This window comes from Pezoporus occidentalis, unplaced genomic scaffold (genome assembly GCF_034315485.1).
Source record: "Pezoporus occidentalis ecotype Australia unplaced genomic scaffold, CSIRO_AGI_Poc_V1 ctg21, whole genome shotgun sequence".
In the NCBI taxonomy this organism is placed as follows: Eukaryota; Metazoa; Chordata; class Aves; order Psittaciformes; family Psittacidae; genus Pezoporus; species Pezoporus occidentalis.
The window spans coordinates 6,066,300-6,092,530 of NW_026913964.1; the positions used below are offsets into that span (position 1 = coordinate 6,066,300).

At 38.6% G+C, this 26,231-nt stretch overlaps 1 protein-coding gene across 12 annotated transcripts in view; it reads left to right on the forward strand.

Moving 5' to 3' along the window:
- Positions 1-26,231, forward strand: part of MEIS2 (Meis homeobox 2) — a 175,549-nt gene that overhangs the window by 50,758 nt on the left and 98,560 nt on the right. For all 12 annotated transcript variants that reach the window (XM_062619342.1, XM_062619344.1, XM_062619341.1 and 9 more), the window contains one exon: positions 1,958-2,103. In XM_062619342.1, coding sequence (XP_062475326.1) covers positions 1,958-2,103 — 146 coding nt within the window. The remainder of the gene's footprint in view (positions 1-1,957; positions 2,104-26,231) is intronic.

Sequence of the window (26,231 nt, forward strand, 5' to 3'; positions counted from 1 at the left end):
TGTGTGCGCGCACGAGTGTGTGTGTGAGAGAGAGAGGGGTAGGGTGGAATATGGGGGGGGCGGGGATGTACAGAGCAATGGATAGGAGGGCTTTCTAAATGACCAACATCTTGCAAAAGCGAACAGTTGGTTACAGCATTTAGGGCTTCCATAATCTCTTTGATTGCTGTGATTTGAGTCTCCTTTCTCTGTATTTAACAGAAACAAACAGGAAAAAATCAGAAAAAAAAGGAAGAAAAAGAAGCATGAGAAAGAGAGCAGTGACTTCAGGGTCTTGCTCTGGTGTTTGGGCAGATGGAAAGGAGCTGCTCTGCCTTGGGGCAGGGTGGTTGTAATGAAGTGGCCTGTCAGTCTGTAAATAGTGAGGGTCATCTCTTCCATGTGATGGAGGGTATCACATTGCAGTGAAAATGGAAATGTCAATAAAATTAATCTGCCAGCTCTTTGCTGTGGCTTTTTCTGTCTCTCTGGTCCAAAAGGGTTGGGTTTTCAAAGGGGAGGCAGTGGAAGAAGGGTGATCTGGCACAGGAGGGAAGATGGAGCTGAAATGCAAGTTTTGAAGCAAATGGACTGTATGTAGCAGCAATGTATTTTGTTTAGTAGCACTACAGAGCTAGACAAAGCTATAGGAATTAGCTCATGAATCTATAGCATTCCTCAGGAAGCTATGGAGCATCTAGCTCAGGCTACATTGAGCACAGAGTTTATTGTTTTAGGCTTTCTTGGACAAGGTTTTTACTTAGCATGGGATTTATGGCATTTACTGCTAATGAATGTCTATTCTTAAATTACAAAAACCACCGTCTCAGCACAATTCCCAGATGTCCTTCCAGGACCTCAGCTTCTTAAACACCAGCAGGGAGCATAAACTCTCCACTTCTCTGTTTTCCTCTTTCGTGTGGCTCCGGGCTAATGATGTGTAAGGAAAACACAGCAATCTATAAAGTCTCAGTGCTGTCCCAGTATTCTTCATTTATTTTGCATTTGATTATGTCACAAGTCGGATCTTGTTTCTTTCCTTTTTTTAAAGTTATTAGTTCAAATATTAATGTAGGAATATGGCATATATTGCTGCTCTTGATTGATGCCTTCCCAAAAACAGGAAGACGTGCTCGTATGAATTTTAAGAAAGTAGGGGTCCTGCAATGCCTTGCCAGAAGAGTTTTTCAGATACATAATTTAGATGCCCTCCAGGCAGGCTTTCAAGGCATTTTTGCTGGAGGGCAAGAAAAAATAACTATGACTGTTAAAAGTAAATGATTTTTGCTAATGCACAATTAATGCCAGGGAAAAGCACAGAAGAGAAAGATGTTGATGGAAAGTTCTGATTAAGTGAGAGCTCTACCTTGATGTGCATCTTTTTTTTTCTTTTTTTTTTTTTAATGATAATAATCACTGATGCAGAGATGTAGTTTTCATGTCATGCAAATGCTGTATGCAGGGTCATACTAAGTGTACGTGTTTGTGCGTGCGTATGTATGTGTGTTGGGAGGTGATGGTTATGGGGAGGGGTTCATCTGACAGTGTGTTATGTGCACTGAACGGTGACATGGTTACTGCCACCTCTGCAGAGGGCCTTGAATATATAGACTACAGAACATTTAACTTGATTACTTATAGTACGTATTCAGAATGGTTGTAGGGATGCATTTACAGTGAATGGGTTTTCTTGTGGCAGGTTTTCCCACATTGAATCCCATAATTGACAAAGAGCTATTGCACTATGTCAAGCACACAATTTAATTGAAATAATGATATATGCATGTGTGAAACACAAAATTAGTATTTGGAGAGACATGGTTTTCTAATTTTTACTTATTTGTATCAGCACTTGTATATAGTGAGAAACAGTATGTGTCTGATCTAGCAAATTTAGTGTGTTGGTAATTAATAATACTTTTTGGCTTCTATATTTTGTTCATTAAATGTCTCCTTCCTGTTTTTCCCTTTGTTGCAGGAGACGGTTTAGACAACAGCGTAGCCTCACCTGGTACAGGGGATGACGATGACCCAGACAAGGACAAAAAGCGTCAGAAGAAAAGAGGCATTTTCCCCAAAGTAGCAACAAATATCATGAGAGCATGGCTTTTCCAGCATCTCACAGTAAGTGGTGCCCAAAATCAAAATAGATTTCTATTCATGTGCCTAATGAAGTTTGTTCATCGTTGTTAGAAATCAGTTGTCCCCATAATTTTTAGACTATTATTAAGGCTCAATTATTGCTGCCTAATTTTTTTTCTTCTAGATTTTTTTTTCTTGGCTCTTGGAATCATGACAAATCTGAAAGAAACCCTATAAATATATATGTGTATCTATACACATACATGCCTATAGAGAGAAAGAGGGATAGTACAAAGCCCTAGCGTGGAACACCACCTACATGTAAAGTAACCTCTTTTGCTTTGAACTATTAAAAATGTTTCTAAGGACAAAAAAGAGGGTTTCTTGCTTTAGCATTTGTAAAACTCTGCCTTCTTGATTCTTTATTGCTGGCCTCTTCTTACAAAATCTTCACACATATCTGGTGGAAGACAGACCCCAGTCACTGTGTGCTGAAATACACTGTGGATGTTAGAGAAGCCAACATAGCAACTTGCAAACTTGTCATTGCTACTTTTTGTGACGAATACAGAAGGCTTATGTGTTCCTTAATTCTCCTGTTGCATAACAGATGCAATAAACACCTTTATAGCTTCTCTGTAAGTCCATTATGAAAAAAAACACTAGCCATATTTACATTTGGGGGAGAGAGATTAAATATATGAAAAAGCAATGCTTTCTGTGGGCTATCTTTGTTGTCCTGCTTGCAATTGGGATTATGTGTTAGTGTTCTGTTGACTATTATAGCTTCACTTAGGCATCAAAACATGGTTCCACCGAGTAGCACTCTTTGTAGTTTACTTCATGTGGGAAATAATGGAAACTGGTAAAATTATCAATTGATTTTCTTCTTCCTCTCCCTGTAAAATTGTTTCTCACTTGCAAAGGCTTAAAATGCTAACTATTATTAACCTCTTCTACCAAAGTTTTATAAATTTCCACAGTAGCTGATGTTGGTTACAGTGTAATGATTTCAGGACAAGGTACCGGATTTATTTATGATAGGGACTATCGAACTGCTCTTCTAGCAGCACAGCTGAAGTGGGGAGCCATAGATCCACATTTCTAAACCATCATTTTGATGTAAGGACATTAGTAGCAAACTAAGGTGCATTGATCTGGCCTGTGGGGTCAGGATTAGCTGAAATAGCCAGTGTCTCTGCTGGAGTAGTGGTTATTTCTGCCTCCCAGCTATGGCCATTTCAAAGGTCAGGTGCCCTGTACCCACTTGGCTCAGAGGAATTAGACAGAACATGAGTCTCTGGGCTGATTACTTAACCAAAGACAAAATAATGAGTCCTAAGCAAATACTGACTAATTGAAAGGGCTGTAAATCCATTACATATTGGTCAGGGATAATCAGGAGTATTTAATCACTTTTATCTATTCAGGAGCACTGAAGCTGCAACAGCAAAGCCCTGAACCTTGCCATGTGCTTATTATTCTCATCATTATCAAAATTACTTCACAGCTGTTCTTTGCTACATCACCTCAGCTGGAGATTTACTAACCTGTAAAATGTTTTTAATTTGGAAGTCGAGTGAGTGTGAGTGGAGGGTTTTTCATTTAGCTGTAGGATATCTTTGGAGGAGTAGTATAGGCAGACAGCAGAAAGCAGGGCCACAAATAAACCAGTTTGTTTTGTACATGTTTCTGTGTTAATTCCATTTCCTCTCATGAAATTTGTGATACCTTGTTTTTTTTCTCCCTGTCTTCCTTTCTCATGTGCTCATTGAAAGCATTCGACACATACTTATTAACAGCCAACTGCCTCTCACTTCTCTTGAGGAAAGTCCTCCTGGCTTTTTGAAATCCCTTTTCCTTGATTCCACCCTCTCTCTCCTGACCCTCTTCATCCTGCATGAATTGGGGAAATTTGCCATCACTGGTGAGGATGGTCTCACAAAAAATCAAATTAAATGAACACGAAAAGTTCCAAACCTTTTACTGTCCAGGCTTTAATGAGTTTGCAGGTGTTGAAAGATTTACTGTGCTGTAATTCTCAGACCTACAAACTGATAATGGAGACCCCTGACCAGTGCAATGTAAATTCAGAGAAATTCTTGCCATAAACACGTGCAGGGAGGAAGAGAACTCCTTTCTTTTAAAGATCTTGCATTTTTTCTCAAATTAGCTTGTCCATTCAAAATGCAGTGCTGGCTGAGCCAGAATGGGGGAATCTGTGATGTACAATTTTTTTGTTTCAAGTAAATATCTTTACAATGGCAGTCCATGATTCAATGTACATTCCTTCATTACTACTCTAACCTTATTTCAAATTGGTTTGTTCCTCCTTTGTGCTGTATGACCTGTTCTTGTATTACAATAATCCCCTGATGTACCCTTTTTTCTTTCTCTCTCTCTCCTTTTTTTTTTTTTAAATAAACTAATTGAATTATCTCATTATTTTAATTTGTTAAGCAAATGTATTTTACATCTCAGGATGTGTTCTTAAAGAAGGAGCTGCTTAGGCAGCCCCCTGAATGGGCCATTGGTACATTTTGACATTCATGCATTCATTAAGGAGAGGAACATAAAAGAGCTCTGGTTGCATTTTTTTTTCAAACACCCAACCAGCACAGAGCAACTTTTCCATAAGCCACAGGGGTCTCTCTACATATGTTCTCAACTGCAAGCCATTGTCACCTATTCTGAATACCTCAAAAGGACAAATAAAATACTAAAGGCCAACTGTAGCAATTGTTAGCTGTTAGTTTCAATATGACAAAAATCATTAACCTCTGGTTTCCTTGGAAAGAGAGGCAGTGGCAGTCCATCTCTTATGGCATGGATTAAACTTCAAATTCTTTTAGACTGTCAAATTCAAAGAGTAACTTAGTTCTGACTAATTGTATTTATTTGTGATTTTAAATAAAATGTTACTTTTTTCCCTTATTCAATCAGTTTGCAAACTGCTAAGGTAGCCAGTGTTAAAAACTGAATTGCCTAAGTGGCTTTTTTTGAAGAGACAGGCACTTGAACTCTGATGTAGAATGAATATACCTCACAGGCTGTGTCTTTCAAAACAATTTCTAACCCCTATCACAGCTTCCATTTTGCAGTAACTTTAATTATATTTGAAATAGGATACACATACATGTTTTTATTGTTGGAAATTAAATGCAAGGAGTAGGAGCTTCTCACATCTTCTCATTTGCTTACCGAGCTCTGTCTTACATTTGGAATTACAATGGTACCAGAAGATGAAAGATCTGAGGATGAATTGATTGGAAATGTGTATGCTTTTTGTGGATAATATCCAGTGTTTAAGAAAGTAGCGGAAATCCTAGTCTTAGTATAAGCTTTTCAATAGTACATAAAGATTACGACATCAGAACGGTAAACCTGACATTAAGGCTGTTTTTATTTGAGTTCAAAGGTGGTTAAAGAAAAGAAACAGCAAGAAATCTGACCCAAGCCGAGAATTTATTCATAGCTTTGGAATACTCCTTTTCCTCTATGCCAAGGAGTCCTTAGTACATTCAATTAGCCTCTCAGACATCTCTGCTTTCCTTCCTCAAGTGCTCCCCTATTTGCCCTGCAAAGAACATATTTGATCACGAAGTGAAAACAGGAAGTGCTCAAATGTATAGACACCTCGAGCTTACACCAATGTTGAGATTAGGATTTCTTACCAGCAACTATACACAGCAGGCCCCCCTCCTCCCATGTTCTTTTGAAGTATGGAGGACCTTTAAAATGTATGTACATAATCAGAAAAGAACGAAGTTATAAAGGAAGGAATTATACCGTTCTATGGACTTCTACCTCTGGTAGTTCACTGCTTTCTGTAGCATAGTGTATCAAGGACTACACTTCTGCTACAGTCAATGTTTCCCCCCCTTCTTTTACAGAGCTAGTAGAACAGAGACATGTTTATTCTTTGACATTTACCTGGAGTCATGCCCTTTGTTGAAATTCTATTTTGGTTGTTTCTTTTGTTACACTATGTAAGAAGATCTATATCTTAACGAAAGGTACCAGATATACCAAAGGTAGCCTGCAGACTAAACCTTTTTTATGACAGTGCCAGATTCCTAGCTGATGATGTTTGGGGTTGCTCCCCTGAAGTCCGTGGAGTTGAGTTGGGTTTTTTGCTTTATTTGCTAGCTGAAATTCTGTCTCCTAACGTTTGTTTGAACAGTGTCATCTTCACCCGATCTCCACAATTTTCTGTCTGAAATCTTGCTTTTTACATAGTCTCTTGTGGATTAGATTTTGGGTTGATCTGCTTTGGTGTCAGGCTAGAGTAAATTCTACTGGGAAGTGTTAAAATGAATCTGCCACAGCTTCTGTACTTACCTGAACTAATTTTCTTAACTTGTCATATTCAGGTGTCCAGATTGAATGATATGAATAGTCTTACTGAAACAGATTATACTTTTTTTCCTGCCGTATTTATGTGGGTGTATCTGAGAATATAATGGTTCTCTCATATTTTGATGAATGGCTTACCAAGCCTTTTATACAGTGCTGCTATTTTATTTATTTGTTAGATTTGATTCTAGAGATGAATGTCATCAACCAAAGTCAGTCTCGGAGCAAGCTTTCAAAACAGTTGTAACCATCCAACCTTCATAAATATCTCCTCCCATATCATGATTTTAGGAATAAAACCTAAAGGAGGGTTAGGAACATAGCTTGCTATTGCAGTCCACACTGAGCAACTTACTTTCATACCAAAGAGTAGACCAGCTTTCCACAGAGTCGGGCTCTAGGAAAAGCATTCTTCACATTGTTTGTTTTGCTGTACTTTAAAAAAAAAAACAAACCAAACCAAAATAAAAAACCAACCCCAAAAATACAACAGACCTTTGTCCAGTTAAAATGGTGCAAAGGCAGCTGGGAGACGAAGAGGATACAGGAATGTGAAGACAATTTTAGCACATGTGTTGGACTGCGTTGTAATGTGCTAGACACTCCCAGGGTACACTGAGGAGACGGACAATGTCCTCAATTCTCCTGTAAAACACCTTGCATATGGGTTCACCTGGCTGCCATTTCTGCTTCAGTGTACCATGGAGTCAAGAGAGTTGGAGGAGCCTGAGGTACAGTTTTATTCCAGGTCTGCTTTTTAGGCAGGGCTGACCATTTCCTGAATTTGCAGCCAGGTAATAAGTTGCCCGCTGATGTAGGACAGACATTTCAGACTGTACAAACACCATCCAGATGGAAGTGTGCCCTGAAAAATAATATTGCACTAATTTTTCAGCTGGGTAAACTTTGTGAGGAGAGGTTAAATGATTTCACCCTATTGCTAAAGAAAATTCAGTATCTGAACGTTAAACTTCCCTGACCTGTGGTCCTCAAGGTGATGGAGCTGCGTGTCTTTGTACCCCAAAGTTGATCTTGTCACCCACCAGAAGAGCTAGTGGCTGCTGTTCACATTTGTTGTTGTTGCTGGTGGTAGTGTAGCCCTGCCGAATGTCACAGGCATCCGCCTCTTACCCTGCCTGCCTGTGGTATGGCGTCACCAGCCTGGACAGAATAAAACTGGAAATCCTTCTCAAAATGCCACTTCTGATCTCAGGCTGAAATGTTTCATCCTCTAAGTGCTCTTAGTCCTTGGCCATGAAATCAGTCCCAGAGATCTAGTAACAGACCAAATGTTCATATACCTTTTAAACGCCACAGTCTTAAAAGAAAAGAGCTGAAATGAGGTGGGGGTGGGGCTTTGTTTGTTTTAAAAATGGAATCTGAGATTAGATCTGACATTTCTACATCCACCCCCTACAGAAGAGGGAACCTGGGGTCATGGGGTGTGTGGGCCTCAAAAGCTAGCTTTGTCTGGGAGTGGTTAATCTAATCATTGTTACATAGACATCTGTTATTTCTTCTGCAAAATTGATGCTTTTGTGACACAATGATCCATCTATTTAGTACAACAGCCTGAGTAATTAAATTAAAAAAAGAATATTTTTGCAGGAGCATGTATTATAAAACTGCCATACCTCCTTGTACCAGCAAAAAGGCTGGAGAGAAGGAGAGGGAAAGGGGGAGAGGAGTACTTTAAACCTTGCATTGTTTTCTGCTGGCTGGAGGAAAACATCTGTGAATTGTTTGAACTGAACCTTAGCAGGGACTGTCTGAATCTGTGTCATCTCTGTTTAATTTCAGGAAATGATGTCACAGTGCATTAAATAACAATGCTGCGTGATTTATTTTTACTTGTACATGCTGTCCTAAGCATTTTGGTTACATGAAAGTGTTTCCAATTAAGTGCAAGCTTTCAGTTTTAAAAAATATACTCAGTAATGTTTTGTGGGTTTTTTTTTTTTGGGGGGGGGGGCATCGGTATGGAAAGACTGGGTATTTTAGGGGGTCACCAAGGTTCAGGGCTGTTGGAGGGCTCTGGGCCCATTTGTCATGTGCTTATTTGTAGTTGGGACTGGATGTCAGCTCTCTCGTCACCCATGGCAACCTCTAGGACCGTGGGTTTGTTACAAAGCCTGTCTGGGGGAGAAAAATACCTAAATATTCTGAACCGATCCGTCAAAAGACCTATTAGATAGTTATAGCCAGGCCTGCATACTGTAGCTTCTGCCTCGATCAAACTTTCTGCACTCCCCCTTCTTCTGCAGAAGAATAGAGGACATAAGTCAATTCTGTCTGCCATCTGTCGCCTCTCTCCCTGCTCCTCAAATTAAAGAGACAGTCCGAAATTTAAATAATTGGCTACAACCACAGGAAGCCTGCCTGGAAATTATTACATGTGCATCCAGGGTTGGGGGTTTTTATGACTTCTCATTTTATTTTGAAGGGGGGAATCTTTATTGTACTTCTGTGGAGATCAAAATATGTTGTGTGTTTCAGCTTCAAAAATAGCATTCTGAGAAATATTGGATTTGCAGTGTCACCAAGTTGTTATCTAATAAGATGCCGAGTTATATATATAGGGTGAAATTCACACACATGTGTACACACACCCCCCAGACAATCCCCAAATTGTGAATCCTGCAAAGGACGAAAAAATGAAACACAACACCCTTCCCCTCTGGTTCTTCCTTCCCATTCTTTCCCTTTCCCTCCTCAAATCCCTGGCAGGCTGAGGGGCTGCAGCATAGTCCTTTCACAGCTCTACCAGGATGATTTACTCTTGAGCCTGCCTAATGTCCTTTTCCAGGCCTGCTGTACCAGTTTTTCACACTACTCTGTCTGATGTTAGCTAGTTATGTTTTACCTTCACCTCTCCTTTCTCTATTTTATTTTTTTTTTTTCACCACCTTGCCTGGTTTTGCCTCCTCATCATCAACAGGCAACACAACATGTCAGGACTGCAGTAACCTGAATTTCATTCTTGTGGCATATGAGGTCAGCCATTGCCAAGCCATCAGATAACATGGCTAGATGTTACTTCCCAATTTAGTATTTTACCTGCCATTTTCAAGCAGGGAATTACTGAGAACAGATTGTAACGAGAAACATGTGCCTGATTTTAGTTGAGGCTTGATTAAAAAGCCTCAGCTGAGCAAGCTGAATGTGGTCTTGTAAAGGGTAGCATCAGCCACTGGTGTTTTCTGGTTGTTATTGTCAGATTACAAAGCTTTGCAGAGTCAATATAGGAAATAAGTGAAAAGAAAAGAAAAAAGAATACCAAAGTCCAAGTAATGAATTCCTTAAATTAATTGAAACAAGGAAGTAGTAGTGACAATAATTCATTTATATAAAGTTGTGACTTCGAGGCTCACAAGGTAAAAGGGGATTTAACTAAAGTATATACAATTATAAATAATGGTTAGACACTCTGAAAAATTGCACTAATAAATGTTGTGCATTGCAGTCTTTGAAAATCAGGATCACTCAAATAGAGGTGAGAATTTTTTTGAGTCTCTTCAAGTTCCACTCTTTCAAACAGTTGTCATTAGAAAAATTGTAGCTCCTACCTTTCCCTATAGTGTGTGCACATGAGTGTATGTATATATAAAATATATTTTTAGGGAAAAAGCAATTGCTGTTGTTTGTGCAAAGTGATACTGCCTCTCAGTTTTGCCTCAGGACATGTTTATTCAAGACCTTCCTTTCAAGACCCATGAGCAGAGTAATTGGTTTCAAAGAAGTTTTTTTGTAAAATTAGAGTTATACTGAAAAAAACCAAAACCTTGTTTCTGCCAACAGTTCCACAACTGCTAAGAAATGGCGATGTGGATTCTTATTGTTGCCTAATGAAGAGTAGTTTATGGCAGACGGTATTACTTATGGTGTTGTGGAGTTTGCCTTGAGTTAGGATACTTAGAATACCGTGCGTTACATACTTCAGAGTAGATTGACATAGTCATTTCTAGTATCCAAAGCAATCATTGGCATCTTTAAAGATTTATTATTGTCTTTAAGCATAATGGCAATACAGGTTTTATGCTTTTAGAGTTGCTATTTTTATTTTTAACTGCTAGCCCCAAATCTGCCAGCACTAATTTCAGTTGGTTTGTCTAATACTGGATGAGAAGTTGTCAACTCACTGTTTAATGCCATAAAGATTTTTTTAAATCTTGGTTTTACCTTTTTTATGATGGCAGTTCAAAGCATGTGTTTTATTTGTAGAGTTGACTACTTATGTCCGTAAAAGGTTTAACAACTCATGACATACTCTTACAATCTTAGCACATTGAATCAGTGATCAAGTAAATAGCAGCAAATAGTTTAGTGTTTAAAAAAGAAATCTGCATATATTAATTTGTTTAATGCTATAGAAATTTGGCTATCACCTGGATCAAGATTTTAGTTCATCTGAGGTACATTTCAAAGTGGCAGCTTGATATTCTAGTGTGGATATACTGTGAAAATACTATCTGACTAAACTGGACGGCAATGGTAAAGCTCCTATTCACTTTCTTAATGTATACTAAGTATAAGAAAGGAGTAGATTTTTGTAAGATCATGGCCTAGTCTAGACTACTTTGGAGCTTGTTATGTCAATTCAAAAACCCCCAAAGACAATGTGATCTGCATTTTCAGTTGACATTCTGTGAACATATGTAGATCTTTATAAAAGCGGTTCTCTTTCCTCCCAGGTAGGATAAAAATTGCGGGTTTAATTTCTCTGTGTTCAAATATTTGAAGATAATTCACAGATTAGTGCCTAACAGTGTGCACCATTCTCAGACCTGCTTCCATTAATTCCAGTGGAACTCTGGTCCCTTTGAAAAGGCCAGACAAAATGAAGCAGTGAAATCATAATGGGAGACAAACACGATTTTGCATCTTAATATGTGTTAAACACGATAGACACTTTATCCACAGATTACACTTAACAAATCTTTCAAGGATTACCTATTTTATGATAGAAAGACAAGTTTATTGAGTGCTCAGCTATCTGTCACGTTCTCTGGTGGCTGAACCCTCACTATTGTCCCCAGGATGCCTTAGCACAAGCGAGCTCTGGCAGGCATGGGGAGATTTCAGTTCAGTTTCTAGCTATGACCATGGCAAAGCACCATGCCTCAGTTTCTCTGTTTAAACAGTATGGCATAATAATGGGTCTGCTTTTAGGAGTGCTTTTGTTATTTACAGATGAAAAACTCTGTGTGAGACCTGTGTCTTATACTTAGCATTAGCTGAATTACAGAGGCTTGCACTCTGTTGTGGTTTTATCCTGCTGCTGAACTAGCATGACAGACATGCAATGCTTGTACAAATACTTGAACTTCTGTAGGCTTTGAAAGTCCAAGGTCTTTTTCCTTTTATGAGGGAGCATTTAATATAAAATTAAGAGCGTTGTGTTCTTTCTGGTCTACACTGAAGATGACAGCATTTGATTGTTGCAAGCTACTTTAGCTCAAGTGGTTCCTGCTTGAGTTGTTTTTTTGTTTGTTAGGTCCTTTCCTTGCTGGTGACCTGAAGTGGTGATTATTGCATGCAAATGGTATCAAATGTCTTCCCCAGAAAGCGGCAACAGAAAGAACCTTGGGCACCAACTTCTGGCCTAGGGGGAAGAGTCAGAATAAGGGTAGTGCACTAGTATTAACAAACGCATCTTTGTACTTCAAGGAGTCACTAGTGGATATTTCCCTCCTCAACAGCCTAGGGAGTTTCCTGATGTGCAATAGGGCTTTGGAAGCTTTCCAGACAGCCTGATCCTTCTACTGCCTCTTTTGATTCATCCAGGTGCTTCCCACTTGTGTATCCCACTTGCACTTGAATAAGAAATGGAAGCAGGAGGGTGAAGACCTAGAAAAAAGCAAGGGATGCAAACGCTACTGAGCCATGTTGATTCATGTTGGGAAGCTCCCTGTGTAATGAGGAGCACATGCGGACAGCTGACAGCTGTTTTGATTGTCCACAAATGGACTATTCCGAAATATAGAATGTGAATAGTGAGAAAGGTCACCATGTGTGATAGTAACAAGAATGAGAAACATTATGTGGTCATGAAAGTGTTTGGGAGAGTCAGCAAATGAATGGTGCATAGGAATGCACAGGTATATAGGAATTATAGCACTCATAAATTGAAAAGAAATTTTGTGAATTTAAGGGTTCTTCAAAAATCTAAATTTTTAGAGGGTGCTTTCATTTCAACTCTAATGGGATATTCTGATGACCTGTTTCAGAGATGAAATAGAAACATCTGTGAAGAAAGGTTAATTGTGAACAGCAAAAAGGGGGGAAATAATTTAACTAACTTCTCCTTTCCACCCTCCTCTGGTGTTCAGCAGACTAATCCAACAGTTGTGTTACTTGGTCTGTCTCTTTTCAATTCTGTTTCTTCCATTTCCACATGGACATTTTACTGCATAAACTAACAAACATCTCTTAGGAAAGAGAGTTTTTTCCTAAGTTGGTATGAACCTCGCTGTGGAAGGTGGGATGAAAGTTTTAGGACAACCCTAAACAGTCCATGTTGTTCCACATTGTACACCTACTTACACTTCAGTTTTAAAGGACCTACTTTGTATGCGTGTGTTGTGTGGTGGCCATTAAATGCCAAACAAACACTTCTCAGACCAGAAAAATCCTGCTACTTGGTGCATATCTACCCTAGGCCTTTGCAGACAATTCACTTCTATAATTAGTCTTAGGTGGCCTGGCTCTATGAAACCTGAACTTCTATCCCACAATGCTCTTGGATGAAGGCAAATTTCAGAGAAAAAGGGCTCTTACCTCTTTCTCTCTCTTACCCACTCCCAGCCCCAAAAGCTGTCCATTTAGAAAGCAGTAATGCTTGCAAAGGAGATGAAATCCTTCTATAAACCACTGCAAAACTGTATGTACAACAGGAAAATAAAATGTCTACAAACAAACAGGACTGTGGTGTTTTGCCAGCACGGGTATGAAGAAGCATAACCTTAGAACTGTTAAACTATCCCAAGTTTAGCTCCTGGGATCTGAATCCTACTCAAAGTCCCAGATGAAAATGTATGATACTGCACTCTCCAACATGGTAATGCTGTAGCATGCTCTACTGCCTTCCGAACAAGCGCTTCTTGTGGCAGACTTCTTGCTGAGACTGAAAACTCTTTCAAACAGGGCTTGGGGGCTCATGAGCTTTCTACTCAGTGCCCTGTAGGCTCACTCTGTGAAAAAGAACCTTGCCTAAAAGAGGCCAAATATCACACAACTGAGCTGGTGGGAAATTCAAACTGTTCTAAGGAAAGAAGTCAATTGAGCTGCTGTAGTGAAAGGTAGTGTTCAGAGTGAGATCACCATGTTATGATCTCATGCTGAACATCAGGACTGGGTTTTTTTCTTGATGATTATGAAACTAGCCTGGGGCTAGTCTGGTGAGAGTCTAAAGAAGATATAGAAGGATGTTTGGAGAGTCTGCCTACTAGGGGCCTTATTCCCAAAAAAGTATAATAGAGGCTGAAAGATGAGAGAAATGAGATCTGTATTGTTATTTCCAGTACTTTCCCCATCCATCCCAAAAATGTAAGATTTAGTCATAGACACAGAATGCACATACTGAATTGGTGAATAAGCACAGGCTACAAACAGACAGGAGGAGAAATTATTGAAGGGGAACAAAATGCCTTGCAGGAATAATGGAATTCAACAACCAAAAAAAACCCAAACCCCAGTCACAGAGACTGTAGAACAATCTGTGGAAGTGCCTTTGCTTAGCACTTTTACAACTAGATTCCAAAAAAACATTTGAAGAAATACTGCTGAGAAACATCTTGCATTCCTGGAGTTAACACTAAAGTAGTGTTGCCTGAAGCATTTCTCATATTTCCATGTTTTCTTATTAGTGATTAAAAGCTGAAAAATATCTTGAAATTAGAGCTGTTTTCAGAAGGAAACCTTTCCAGATTTGTCTTCCTTCAGGTTTAATTTTTTGTTGTATTTGTTTCAGCTTTTGAAATGACATTTCATTTATCTGTCAGTGGGAAAATTACAAAATTAACTTACAAAGTCAAATTAGAAGTGAGCTGGAGATCCAAAATGAAGAATTAAGCTTAAGAGAAATATTTAATTACTGATTATTCAGGCACTGGGAGTTTGAGTGGATGCTGAAGGTCAGCCAGGTTTCGGCTCTGTCAGACCAACAATGGAAGTGAGTTTGTATTGAGGACCTTATGTTAAAAACACCTCCCTTTCAGATATTCAGGGATAGAGACTGTGTCACAATACATTCCCTGTTCTTCCTTCACAGCATGTGAAGTTTCACAAATATCTGGGAAAGGTGTAGGTCTGAAATCAACCCTTACGCAGTTTAGTGTTCCCCAGTATTTCTGGTACGTGCTCCAACAATAGCTCTATGAAAAGTCAACCCAAACCACCAAAAGTTGCTTCAGCAATCAGAATCCACAGTAATTTTTAAGGACGTGGATCCAACGTAAATTTAATGCAGAATGAGGTAGATTATGAATTTACACAGAAATTTGAATGCCAAAACAGGTTGAAAACATGGCCTTTTCACATGTTTTTCGCTTACGGACTTTTATGGCACTTGATGCCAGGATTCGAAACAAAGCCTGGGCCCTCAGAAAGGCAGAATGACCCCAAGAAAATGTTGACTGAGTGCCTGCTGACTCAGACTGCTGAATTTCACACACAGCTTTCCTTAAAAGCTTGAAGAAAGAGACTGTATTTTGAATTTAAAACTAAATTTTGCTTTTGAACATTACTTTGTAATAATGCAACTGTGGAGTTCCACATTTGTCTCAATGACTTCCAGATCAAATGAGCTCAGTTTGCAAGGCAGAAAAATGCCTTTCTTTTTTTTTTTTAACCATTGCCAGAATTACAAATTTAGCCTGGGATCTGAGATCCAAGTTGGATTCTTTCTGGCTCATTTATTGGCAGTCATAGGGATTATACAATAACAGTAATGTTGCAATTACAATAGTAAATCTATGCAATTACAATAATAAATAGACGATGGAGCAGCCAGAATAAAGTCCAGTTTTCTTTCCTATAGCTAGCTGGCTTATGAAGAAAAATAGCACAAACTTCTATTATGTTTTGAAGTCAATGGCATTTTTTGTCAGCAGAGAATCAAATACAGTTCAGACACACAGGGACGTAAATCTGTTCAGTAAGTCAGTCACTTTTCAGAACACCGCTGCTTAGTTTTGTTACTGTTCTTCTCTTCTGGGGGATTTTTTCTACGTGGCTCAATATAGCCTAGTGAGCTGGGCCTGTTTGGAAGATTTTTGAAGTGAAGTGACAGGGCAAAGATCTTTTTTTCTCCCTCTTAACTGTCCTTCCCAGGAATGGGCTTGTGTGTCCATTTTAAAGATGCCACTGGCGTGAAATACCTTTTGTAGTGTTTTGATATACAGTTCAAAAGTTACCTGCATTGAAAAAGGGAGCAGGAGCTTTCCATGGCTGTGTGTTGAAATCCTCCTAGCTGCGAAAGCAGCAAGTACTGACCTTTGCTCTCTGAACAGTCTTCTGGCATGGAGCTGAGTTTTCCTACTGCTCTTCAGAATTGTAAATAATGTTAGTACACCCTGAATTCAGTGCATGCAGCACTTTACATTAGTACTGTGTATCTTAAAATAAACAACATTGCAAGCTGTTTATTTTGGTGTTACTATGTATGCATTTTTTAAACAGTGGTTACTTAAACAAATGTCTCTGTTCCCACAGCACTTAAAAGCTGCTGTTTGCTCATTGTGGTTTTTGGGTTTTGTCACTTTTGTTTTGATTATTTCTGAAAATCACACTCGAGGATACAGAAGACAGGAGTAAGTTGAACTTGATCCAAACAAATGCTTCATGTCACAGCTTTTTCTTTATGCCAGCTTTTCCCATGTTCCTAGCAGAAATAATAATTTTGGTTTAGATCAAACTTGCAGATCACCAGTATTACAGATTGGATCAAACTGTCCTCAAATGTGTTTCTGCAGGCCAGTCAGGCCATGCATTTGTTACCAGAATCTGACCCTGAGATAACAAAATTGTTTTAATGTTAGTACTGATTATTTATTGCTCAGCAAAAAAAAAGGTGTGTGGGATAAAACATTAGGGAATTGAGGGTTTCCATACATTATTTCCCCCTTTCTCATCTGTCTTCATTCATCCACCCTAGAATCCTCAAGCACCACGCAAACTTCTGTGTTTGGAAATGCTGATAAGATATTGATATAAAAGCCATTAGCAAAGCCATCAACCTTTCTGAACCATATTTCTGTAGCTTTGCCATTTTGTAGCTTTTTTCCCTACCCAGGGAAATCAGAGGACACTTGCTGGTCTGTCACAGTTCTGCTAGAAGGCTGTGTGCCCTATGCTTCTTTCTGTGTCGGCTTTGCTTTTTCCTATGCTTTGTGCAATATTCACAGATCTTGGTGAATTTGGCTACATCTCGATAAAAGGATTAGGAATAAACTTGTTATTTCTCCCTCTATTCACTCTTCCCACCTTTATAAAAAGTGACTATGATAGTGCACTATTGTGACAGTTATTCTATAGATGCCCTATTCTACTTTCCTGACTTTTCCTAGGTCATTTTCAATTAGTCATTTTTGCTGGGAAAGAAAATACTTACCTGAGTCTGTGGAACTGTGCCTTAAGGATCTAATAAGTCAGAGGTTTTCTCTGTGTGGATAGTGCTCCATTATAAGGAACGCTGAGGATAGCATAGCAAGGCAACCACCACATATTTCTTAGCAGAAACAACTGTGATAGGTTGGGGGGGGGGACACACAGTTAAAAATAGGTTGTCACTGCCTCTCATTTCTATGTGAAACAGAGTGGCTGGGCAGTCATGAAAGTGCTGTGTGGAAAAGGTTTAACAAAGGTGCTTCAGCAAACCTAGGAGCAGGCACTAAGAGGTATTAGGTACTGAACTAGTCCCCAGTTAGCCCTGGGAATAGAAAGACATGAGCAGAAGCCTTTAGTTTCCTTATGTTGGACCCGTTTGAGAACTGAGCCCGAATTATTCATTTGTAGAACTTGTAAAGGCTGTCTTTTTGCAGCAGAAAGTAATCTCTTAATTCAGCTGCTGATTGCCCCACAATTTTAATCAAGCAAGATTCTCAGATAAAGCAGACGTATTTGAGAAAAATTGTGAATGCTGTTATTTCACAACTTGTGTTGACTATATGCGAGTTTGTCCTCCTTAATTATGGTCTTCAAAGATAAACAGGTTGAAGGGAGTGTACAGCCTTTGGCACAAATGCAGCATATTTCAGTGCTTTGTTGAGCAAGTTGTGTGTTTTTGAGAAAAAAAGTAAAAAGTTGCTTGTATTTTTTAATGTATTTTTTATTTTATTTATAGCTCAGCAGGTGTTGATTTTCAGCATTTTGTATACACTCCTTTGCCTCTGGACTTCAATACACTGTATAACCCCTGCTCTCTCAGTAGAGCTAACAATGTGATGATTAAGGATAAGAGGACCATTAGATATAAAACTGGCCAACAGCAAGTATCTGGACTATGTCATTCTAACTCCTGAAGGAGGCGAGTACAATATACTAGTGCTCCCCAGCCTTCCTATTCATTTCTAACCTTTTCATCTAATTTGCAGAGCTATTCCATTTTGGTTTTGGTTTTGGTTTTCTTTTCACCTGCTGTTTACTTTTTCTCCTAATCAACCCTACTACAAGTCTTCCAGGTCTTACTCTTCTGCTACTTCTCTCACAAAGATGTGGATTAAATCTGCTGCAACGTTTATGTATGCATTTAAAGTAGTTCTGCATACTTTTTTTCAGTGTAAATGCTATGCCAACACTGTAATTTGTGACTGAGATTACTAACATCATTTAAATCTGTAGGTGAACATTCCCCTTCTTCTGAGAGACAGAAGATGGCAGAATGATTAGCATGTTAAAAATGCTGTTAACAGAGATGAAAACCACTTAGCAGCAGAAAAGATTTTGGAGAAGGATCAGTTGATATGAAATGTTTTAACAAATGTTTTTGTCTTGGTTTTGACTAAATAAAATCTGCTCTGTTGACCAGACCAATGGTCTACTGAGCCAGATAAGGGTCAGCAGTAGGTGGTGATGGGGCCAAGAAATGATGCAAACATAGGATGATCCCAGAAGGTCCAGTATGTCGTACAAATTTCTGCCAGGTAGAAGTTTAAAGAGTTTTTGAGTTGGAAGTTTATGTCCAGACCATAGCGTTTGAGGCACATCGATGCATCTACCTATTTTTGGGGGGCCTGCTATGGATCAAGCCATAATCTCATGAGCTACAGCTGGAACATCATAATTTTTATTTGAATATTTGGAGACATTTATTAGAATATTTTATGATATGGGATGGCGCATTTGAATAAACTTCATATTTTTTACTGTGTGGACTTAAGTTTCTCTTCTTTCTAAAAGAAGAGAGGTCAAGGACATCAGTTTACTCCTGGTTTAAAATTAAACCTGCTTTCTTTTATGTAGCAACAGGAAAAACTTAGCAGCCCTGCAGTTTCCTTAGAAATTTTCATGAAGTGTTAGGAAAACCTTTTCTTCTTCATTTGAAAGGAACCCTGTTTATACCTCTAATACAAGGTCAGGTCTTTTTAGTATCCTGTTCTCCATCACTGTAATCCTGTTCTTCACATGATTGGCTCTGGCAAAATAAAACAATGATCAACCCATGCATTTGATAACATGCTTTTAAATAAACATCCCCACTGTGTTCTGGTTGAAAGCAGTCATACAGGTTTGACATAATCTAATCCCGTGCAAAGCTGAACCTTTAGTAGCTAGTTCTTGCAGACATTTTTTTATTCCTTTTTTTTTCTCCCTTCTTCTTCACATAGCCCCTTTAGAGCTGCTGGAGGGCGTTGTTGAGAAGTTGCTACCGTTGATAGAGTTGCTATTAATCACAGTCTGCCATGTTGTGACGCAGGTTCTAATAACATCCCATTGAGCTGCTGTTGTATGCTGGAGGCTTACCAACAGCACTAGGCCTTTGATATTCATCTCACACCAGGATAAAGAAAATGTAGAGTTAAAAAAAAACAAACCTGCAAATAGGCAAAGAACAAAAAAAATGGGGAAAACAGCAAAATCAAAACCAGACACGCTTTCTGTGTGCTGGTTCGTTTACCATGGGAGCAGCAAAGCTATAAATCTCTGCTGTGTTGTTTGAAAATTGAACATGAGGCTGCTAAATTTATCATTCATTCTTTGTTGTTTCTGGGTAGTAGCTGCCTGACTTGGCTGACTTTGGTTTCTGTCCCCTCCTCAATAACAATTTTTGTTGCTGTTGTTTCAGTACGGTACACATGCAAATCAAAATTTTACTGGATCAAAGAATATTGGAGGATTTAGTAAAGTGCTCATAAAGGGGAGGAGGAACAAATTTGCTGCATGTTACACATCATGCTTCCTTGGCAACAGATTCCCTCACATTCATAATTACAGGAACATAATTTTTAAAAAGCAGCACAGCGGGGGGAGGGAGAGGGAACACTTCCTTTGGTTACAGGCATTTGCAATTTTTGAAAAATGGTAGTCTTTGAAAAGTAAAAAAAAAAAAAAAGTTCACCCATATGTGCTGTAAAGATTAAACCTGGAGCCTGATAGAACTGTACAATCACCTTCTTTTGTTAACACTTCTTGTCCATGTTGAACTGTAAAGAAAAAAAGGTGGAAAGCAAGCCTGCTACAGATGTGACTAGCTATGAATATTCATGAATGCCATTGCTCCTCCTTTTCTACTGGCATCCAAGCCATTCTGATCTCCCTCTCCTTCTCTTTTTTCCTCTTCTCCTTTCCACTCCCTTTCCTTCCTTGAGACTGAACGTGACTGCAGTTTTATTTCAGTAACAGGCTAGTACAATACAGTTATCAGCAGCCTCAGAAGCCTTTTATTTCCATTAAAAAAAAAAAAAAAACAAAGGAAAAAAGAAAAGAAATTGTAATTATCCACAGTTTTATGAATCCACCTCCCCTTAATGTTCATTATTTAAACCAGCAGCAATTACAAGTTCAAAGGGGTTTAGAGGGCCAGCAACCCGCATAATCACTGCCAAATTAAGCGGGACTCATTCGTCACAGAAGAGTACACTCTGAGCAGTGAATCATGCATGCAATGACAGGCACTGATTTACATAAAGACGAAATCTGTGCCCTCTAGGGCTGAGTGTTACTTTATCTCAGTGGCCGTGTGATATATGCATTTTCTTTTGGTGTTAGGAAGGTTCAGAGACTGATGCTGTCTAATACGTGATGTTTTATTCTCACTAGCATCGCTACTACTGCCACTAATTCATGTATATGTGTATTTAACTAACAGTAATCCATACTTCAAGGCACTTGAGTTTTTAAAAGCAAAGTTTTGGTGAGAAATCCCTTTTCTAATCTGTTATGACACTTCTGAACCTCTTGAATTATGTTTTGTTTTGTTTTTTTTTTTTTTTCCATAACCTATTTGCAGGTCAGACACTCATTCTTGAAAACAATTACTTGATTCTCCCCCTCACCCTCCACATTGAGTCAACATAGTATTTTTTTGAGACATTGCAAATACTTGTACATGTACAGTTATCAGAGGCTGAGACTTGCATGTAATACTTTAGCCATAGTTTGCTGGTTACTTCAAGACTTCTTAAGTCAGCGTGGTTACTCCTGACAGTGACAAGCAATAGGCTGCATCCATCAAGCCCATCTATACCTCTGGCAGAAGAAGAGGAACATTTTCCATTTTTCAGAAAGGGTTCCCTTGCCTTTATTATGCTACTTTGCCTCTTTGATACTAAACTGTTTAAAGATGCTTTAAGAGCAAGTTCTACTCAGTTCATTTACCTACACCCGCTGAAGTTACTGTGGTTACTCATGTAGGTCAGGTGAACAGGTCTTGACCCTTCAGGGAGCAAATTAATCACTGCAGAGAGTATCTATACTCTTATACAACAATGAAACTGGAAAGGTAGCTTTTGTGTAATCATTATTTCCCTTTAGCTATGTTAACTGCAGCTCTTTCCTCCACTGCAACAAGACTAGGGTATGAACAGTATGTACACTAGTTTGAAATAGTACCTAACTTTCATTCCTTACAGGTGGCTCATCAAAGTTTATTTAGGGATACACCAGCTACATATTGTGGGAGATCTCCTTAACATATAAAGGCACTTTACCTAGAGGACTTAGATTCTCAGCTGTCACTAAGGCACAGCAGAGTGACCGCAAAATATCTGGCTATGGCAGCTTGACACAGATACTGTTTCTACACCAGCTCTGGTGTAGGTGAGAGGTAGCTAGAGGTATCAGAAAGCAACATTGGTCTGATCAGCTCTTCTTTTTCCTCTGACATGCCACTGCACTGGGGACTGATGTAGATCTAGCATTGCTGGCTCTCCTCCAGTTGAGTAAGTCCGTCTGCTTTTTGGTCCCATTAGGCCATTTTAATGGTGAGGAAGAGCAGCAATATAACAGAGGCTGGCACAAGTGTTCGGTAGGTGAATGCACAAGCTCATTTTGCACAATGTCACTTGCATATGAAAGAGATTCATATTGTATGGACAAATCACAGAGGAAAATGTCATTTGCATATGTCATTGCACTGCCTGTGCAAGTGACTGTGTGCATCTGTGATGTCCTCCACAACACTGTCCTCTGATGATAAAAAATTTGACTTATTCAGATAAATACCATATAAACTTAAAGCAAAGCCTAGTAGCAGCTTTCTTTTTTAATCTGTATTGGCTAAAGTATATTCAGTGAGGACACTGAAGTTCTTATGGGCATAATTTAGGTACCATTTTCTGGTAGTAGTGCATGTTACTAGAAAAAAAAACTTTTTATAGCTGGTAAATAAAGATTGCACACAAAGTCTCATATGGATGTAATTTACACCATGGTAAAATCAAATTAAATGCAAAGTTTGCAAAAGGGAGATAATAACATGGACTAACAGTTTTCTGTGATAGTCTGTAAATTAAAGTGGAGCGGAGGTCATATGTGATGACAACAGAGCTATGTGAATGGACTGGTTTAAGTAAATTCTACTATGCATTATAGAGTTCATGAATCCTTGAACTGTATATTAAAATCAATGTTTGCAATATTACATAGCAAATAACCCCTCTTATTTATACCTTATTCTTTCTTTTTAATTTATTAAATGCCTGAAAGATGTAATGTTACTATTTAAAAGTTGGGAAATTCTTTAATATTACTTTTTTTTTTTTTTTCAAAAAATGGAAAAAGTAATGTAATGATCAATGAAGGAGAAATGTGAGAATGAAAACCTGTTTGCTATATTTTACTCTTTTGTGCTTTACTGAACCAGGACATTTTAATATGCAGAATTTGGCCTCTAGGAGTGTCTGTCTTTGGATATTTCTGGCTTCCATGCGCTGTCTTTAAATTTCTATGTGTTTATTGTGGTCTGTTACAGAAAAGCAAATTACTGAATTATGTTCCCACAAAAGAGTTCTCCAAAAGGAGCTGAAAAGCCGTTACCCACCTAATTTCTCACTTTGAGTTCACTCATCATCAGCAGTTTGTCAGATTTTGTTGACCTGGCATTTAAAGAACTGCTGCAACAGGATTTGTCATTTGTCAAAGTGCCAAAGCTTTCTGTGCTTCTTTTAGAGTGCAAGAGAGTAAAGTGAGCTTGGTTTTGGCTAGTTTTAGAAAATAGCTCATTGGCATGCATGGAATTGGGGCACTGGAGATACCTCATCCATATATCCTCATTTTAAACCTAAAAGACTAACCTTTGGAGCTGGTGGGTTTTAGGGACTTCAAGATTGTGGAATTGCAGGATACTGGGTCCCAGGGCTGTTTTCAGCAGTGGTCAGTACTCCTGGTCTGAGGGAAGGGATTAAAATGAAAAGAAAATGGCATTTTAATTTGAGATCTATTTACCAGATTTCATGTAACTATGGAATAATTACATTTGTCAAGCATGTACCAATGTCACACTGAAAACAGAGGATACAGTCTCAGGGAGGTGCAGTAAGTAAGTTTCTACCAAAATCATTGGAAAACTTGGACATCCTTGCTTTCAGCCCTGCAAACAGCTGCACTGTGATGCAGCTGATACAGTGAGTATATGTAAATACTTAATATTTAACAAACATCTTGTTTTTTTTCACTCCCTGTCTTATGCATCACCTTTCAGATATAATTGATTTTGATTTTTCTGTCTTAGCTATGGGTATAGACTGTTGTGAAAGGCTTGGGGAATGTAGTTACTTTAATGATCACATTATATTTCTCTTTGGTCCAGCCTGTATGAAATCTTGATGTAGTGTAGAACTAAAGTACCCATCAATGTTCCTTTTATTGGACATGCTCCATATATTGTGGTGAAATTATATGCACCCACATAGCTTGTTAGGAAAAACTTAACATGCCACTGATGTGCAGTGAGGGAGAGTTAATTGTGTATATGCCCAAGACTACATCAATGAGCAGAGCACACTGTCGTGGTCATATGAATCTGTCTTGAATAAAAACTACCAAACAGGTTTTCAGCCAATAGCCTAAGGTAAAATCCTAGTGTTAATAAATATGTGCAGATGAATGAGATCTTTTCTGTCTTTATCATTTATGAATTTTGGTGCTGTAGATAGGGAGAATGACATCTAGGAAAGATTAAAAAATAAGTTGACATATGTTTTGCCATACCTGATAAGCACATGTTGGGTTTATTAATGTGAAAGTATCCTGTTGTGCAGTCCAGAAGCATTCCCAGAAGGAAGCATGGCTGACCATCATATTGTCCCAGGGGAATAGGGCTTCTTTCACCTCCCCTATGCTGCCACCACCACATGTTGCATTAGCCAGATGCCTTTCCTTTACCTGCAAATGTCAGTTCTGCTGTTGAGCAGCCTCTTCCAGTGCTGCCTCCCAGTCCAGCAAAGCATCCATGTCCTCTGCCCCTGTACATTGGCCACTGGAAGATGTCAGGGGAAGGTCTTCAGTTGGCAAAAATGATGCAGCTTCATTGAAATCCAGCTTTTGCCAGTATGTGCTTGATGAATATTTATGGCATATCTAATGTGTAGACTTAAGAGCACTGCCTTTTTATGCTGGCATGTTAGGACTAGGCCCTTACTTCTGCTCAATAAAGAAATGCATGATCTGCATTTTCTGAATGCCATGAAAGGCACCTTTAAAGTGTTGATTTCTATCTTTACTGAATTTAACTCTAAAGGAATCAGTGCCTGCAGTGCTTAGATAGCAACACTGTTTTCCTTAGTGGCTATGTACATACTCACAAGCGCCCCTATAAACTTTTCGATGCACTTTTACAATCTGTTTTAAACTTAGCCTCAAAAGAAAGTGGGCCTTATGTCAGCACACCACAATGGTCACTGTATGGTGAACAATTATAACTAAGGTTTGTAAAGACCCCTAAACTGGGTGTACACATATCAGGCTATATCCAGGGCACATATGTGCTCCATTGATTTCCAGCTGAACTCCTTAAGCGTCTGTTATCAGCCAGTGGATTTACAGCAACTCTGAGAGACCTCCAAGTTATGTTGTTTAGATTGAGGCTGTTGTAGCCTTTGACAGTTCCTGGAATCAGGGAATGACAAAAGCAGCTTACGGTCACCTCGTCTTCACCATACTCATGCCTTGAGAACAATTTTTGGAGCCAATTTTTCTGAAATGGGAATCCTTTGATTTCCTCTGACACTGATTGATGCTTAGGTGACATCTCCAGAAACCAACCATGCAGAATAATTCAGGGTTTTTTTTTGGCTTATAGTCAGCATTCAGAAATTGAGCTTAAAAAAAACAAATCCATGTCATCTAGAAAGAAAGAACATAATACCTTTCCAGATGTTAATTCTTATCGTGTTATTTTGCAGTTATAAGTTTTTTTCATAAAAATTACCCAAACCATCAGGCTTCGGTTTTGTTGTGGGTTTTTTGTTTTGTTTTGGGGGATTTTTTGTTTCTTTTTGTTGTTGTTGTTGTTGTGTTGTCGTTATTTTTATCTTTGGAATCAGTATCTGTAATGCCTGTACTAAATAAACTAAAAGCGTTTCTATAATTTCCCCAGCAAATGGCAAACTTTGTCTTCCAACAGTCAAAAACTTGAATAAATAACTAAAATTACTTCTGCCTGTGTGTTAGTATGAGTGAAAGTCTTTATCTAGAGATCCCACTTGACTTTCTGAAGCACTTAAAATATTACCAGAAAATTGTTTCTATGGCTTATTATAGAAATAAGTAGATATGTGAATAAACTTTCTGGTGGAGAAGAATACTACACAAAAGGGTTTAAAGATGATAATTAATTTTTCTTTTGTTTTTGATTCTGCTTCTAAAACCAAGGTTCAATACTAATATGCTGAGGCCAGTGATCATTCCTATATTTGAGAATCCCTTTCTTGCCTGTTTATTGATTTTAAACCAGCTGGATTTTTAACTGTTGAATGAATATCAGAGAGACGAGGTCCAGCAATAGTATGACTGTACAGTGTCAGTACCCTTTCAGCTGGTCTTCTAGGTTCATGACTTTCCTTTCGGTTGCAAACCCCATTTCTGCAATAGAATTTCCACTAGGTTTGTGACCCTATCTCATAAATGCCATGACCTGAACTGGGTCATGACCTTTTGGTGGGAGCCACTGTCCTACATCTTTGTGCTTGGCCAGTATGGGATATGAATTCAGATTAATTTGCTCTATAAATGTTTAGAATAGACAAGCATCATTTCCAGGCAGATGGAAATAAAGCTGACAATAAAATAATTAAAGAAACAGGTGGTTTTGGTTGTTTTGTTTTGTTTGTTTTTTTTTTATGTTGAGGAGGTTGTTCCATTTTAGTGTTCTTTCTATG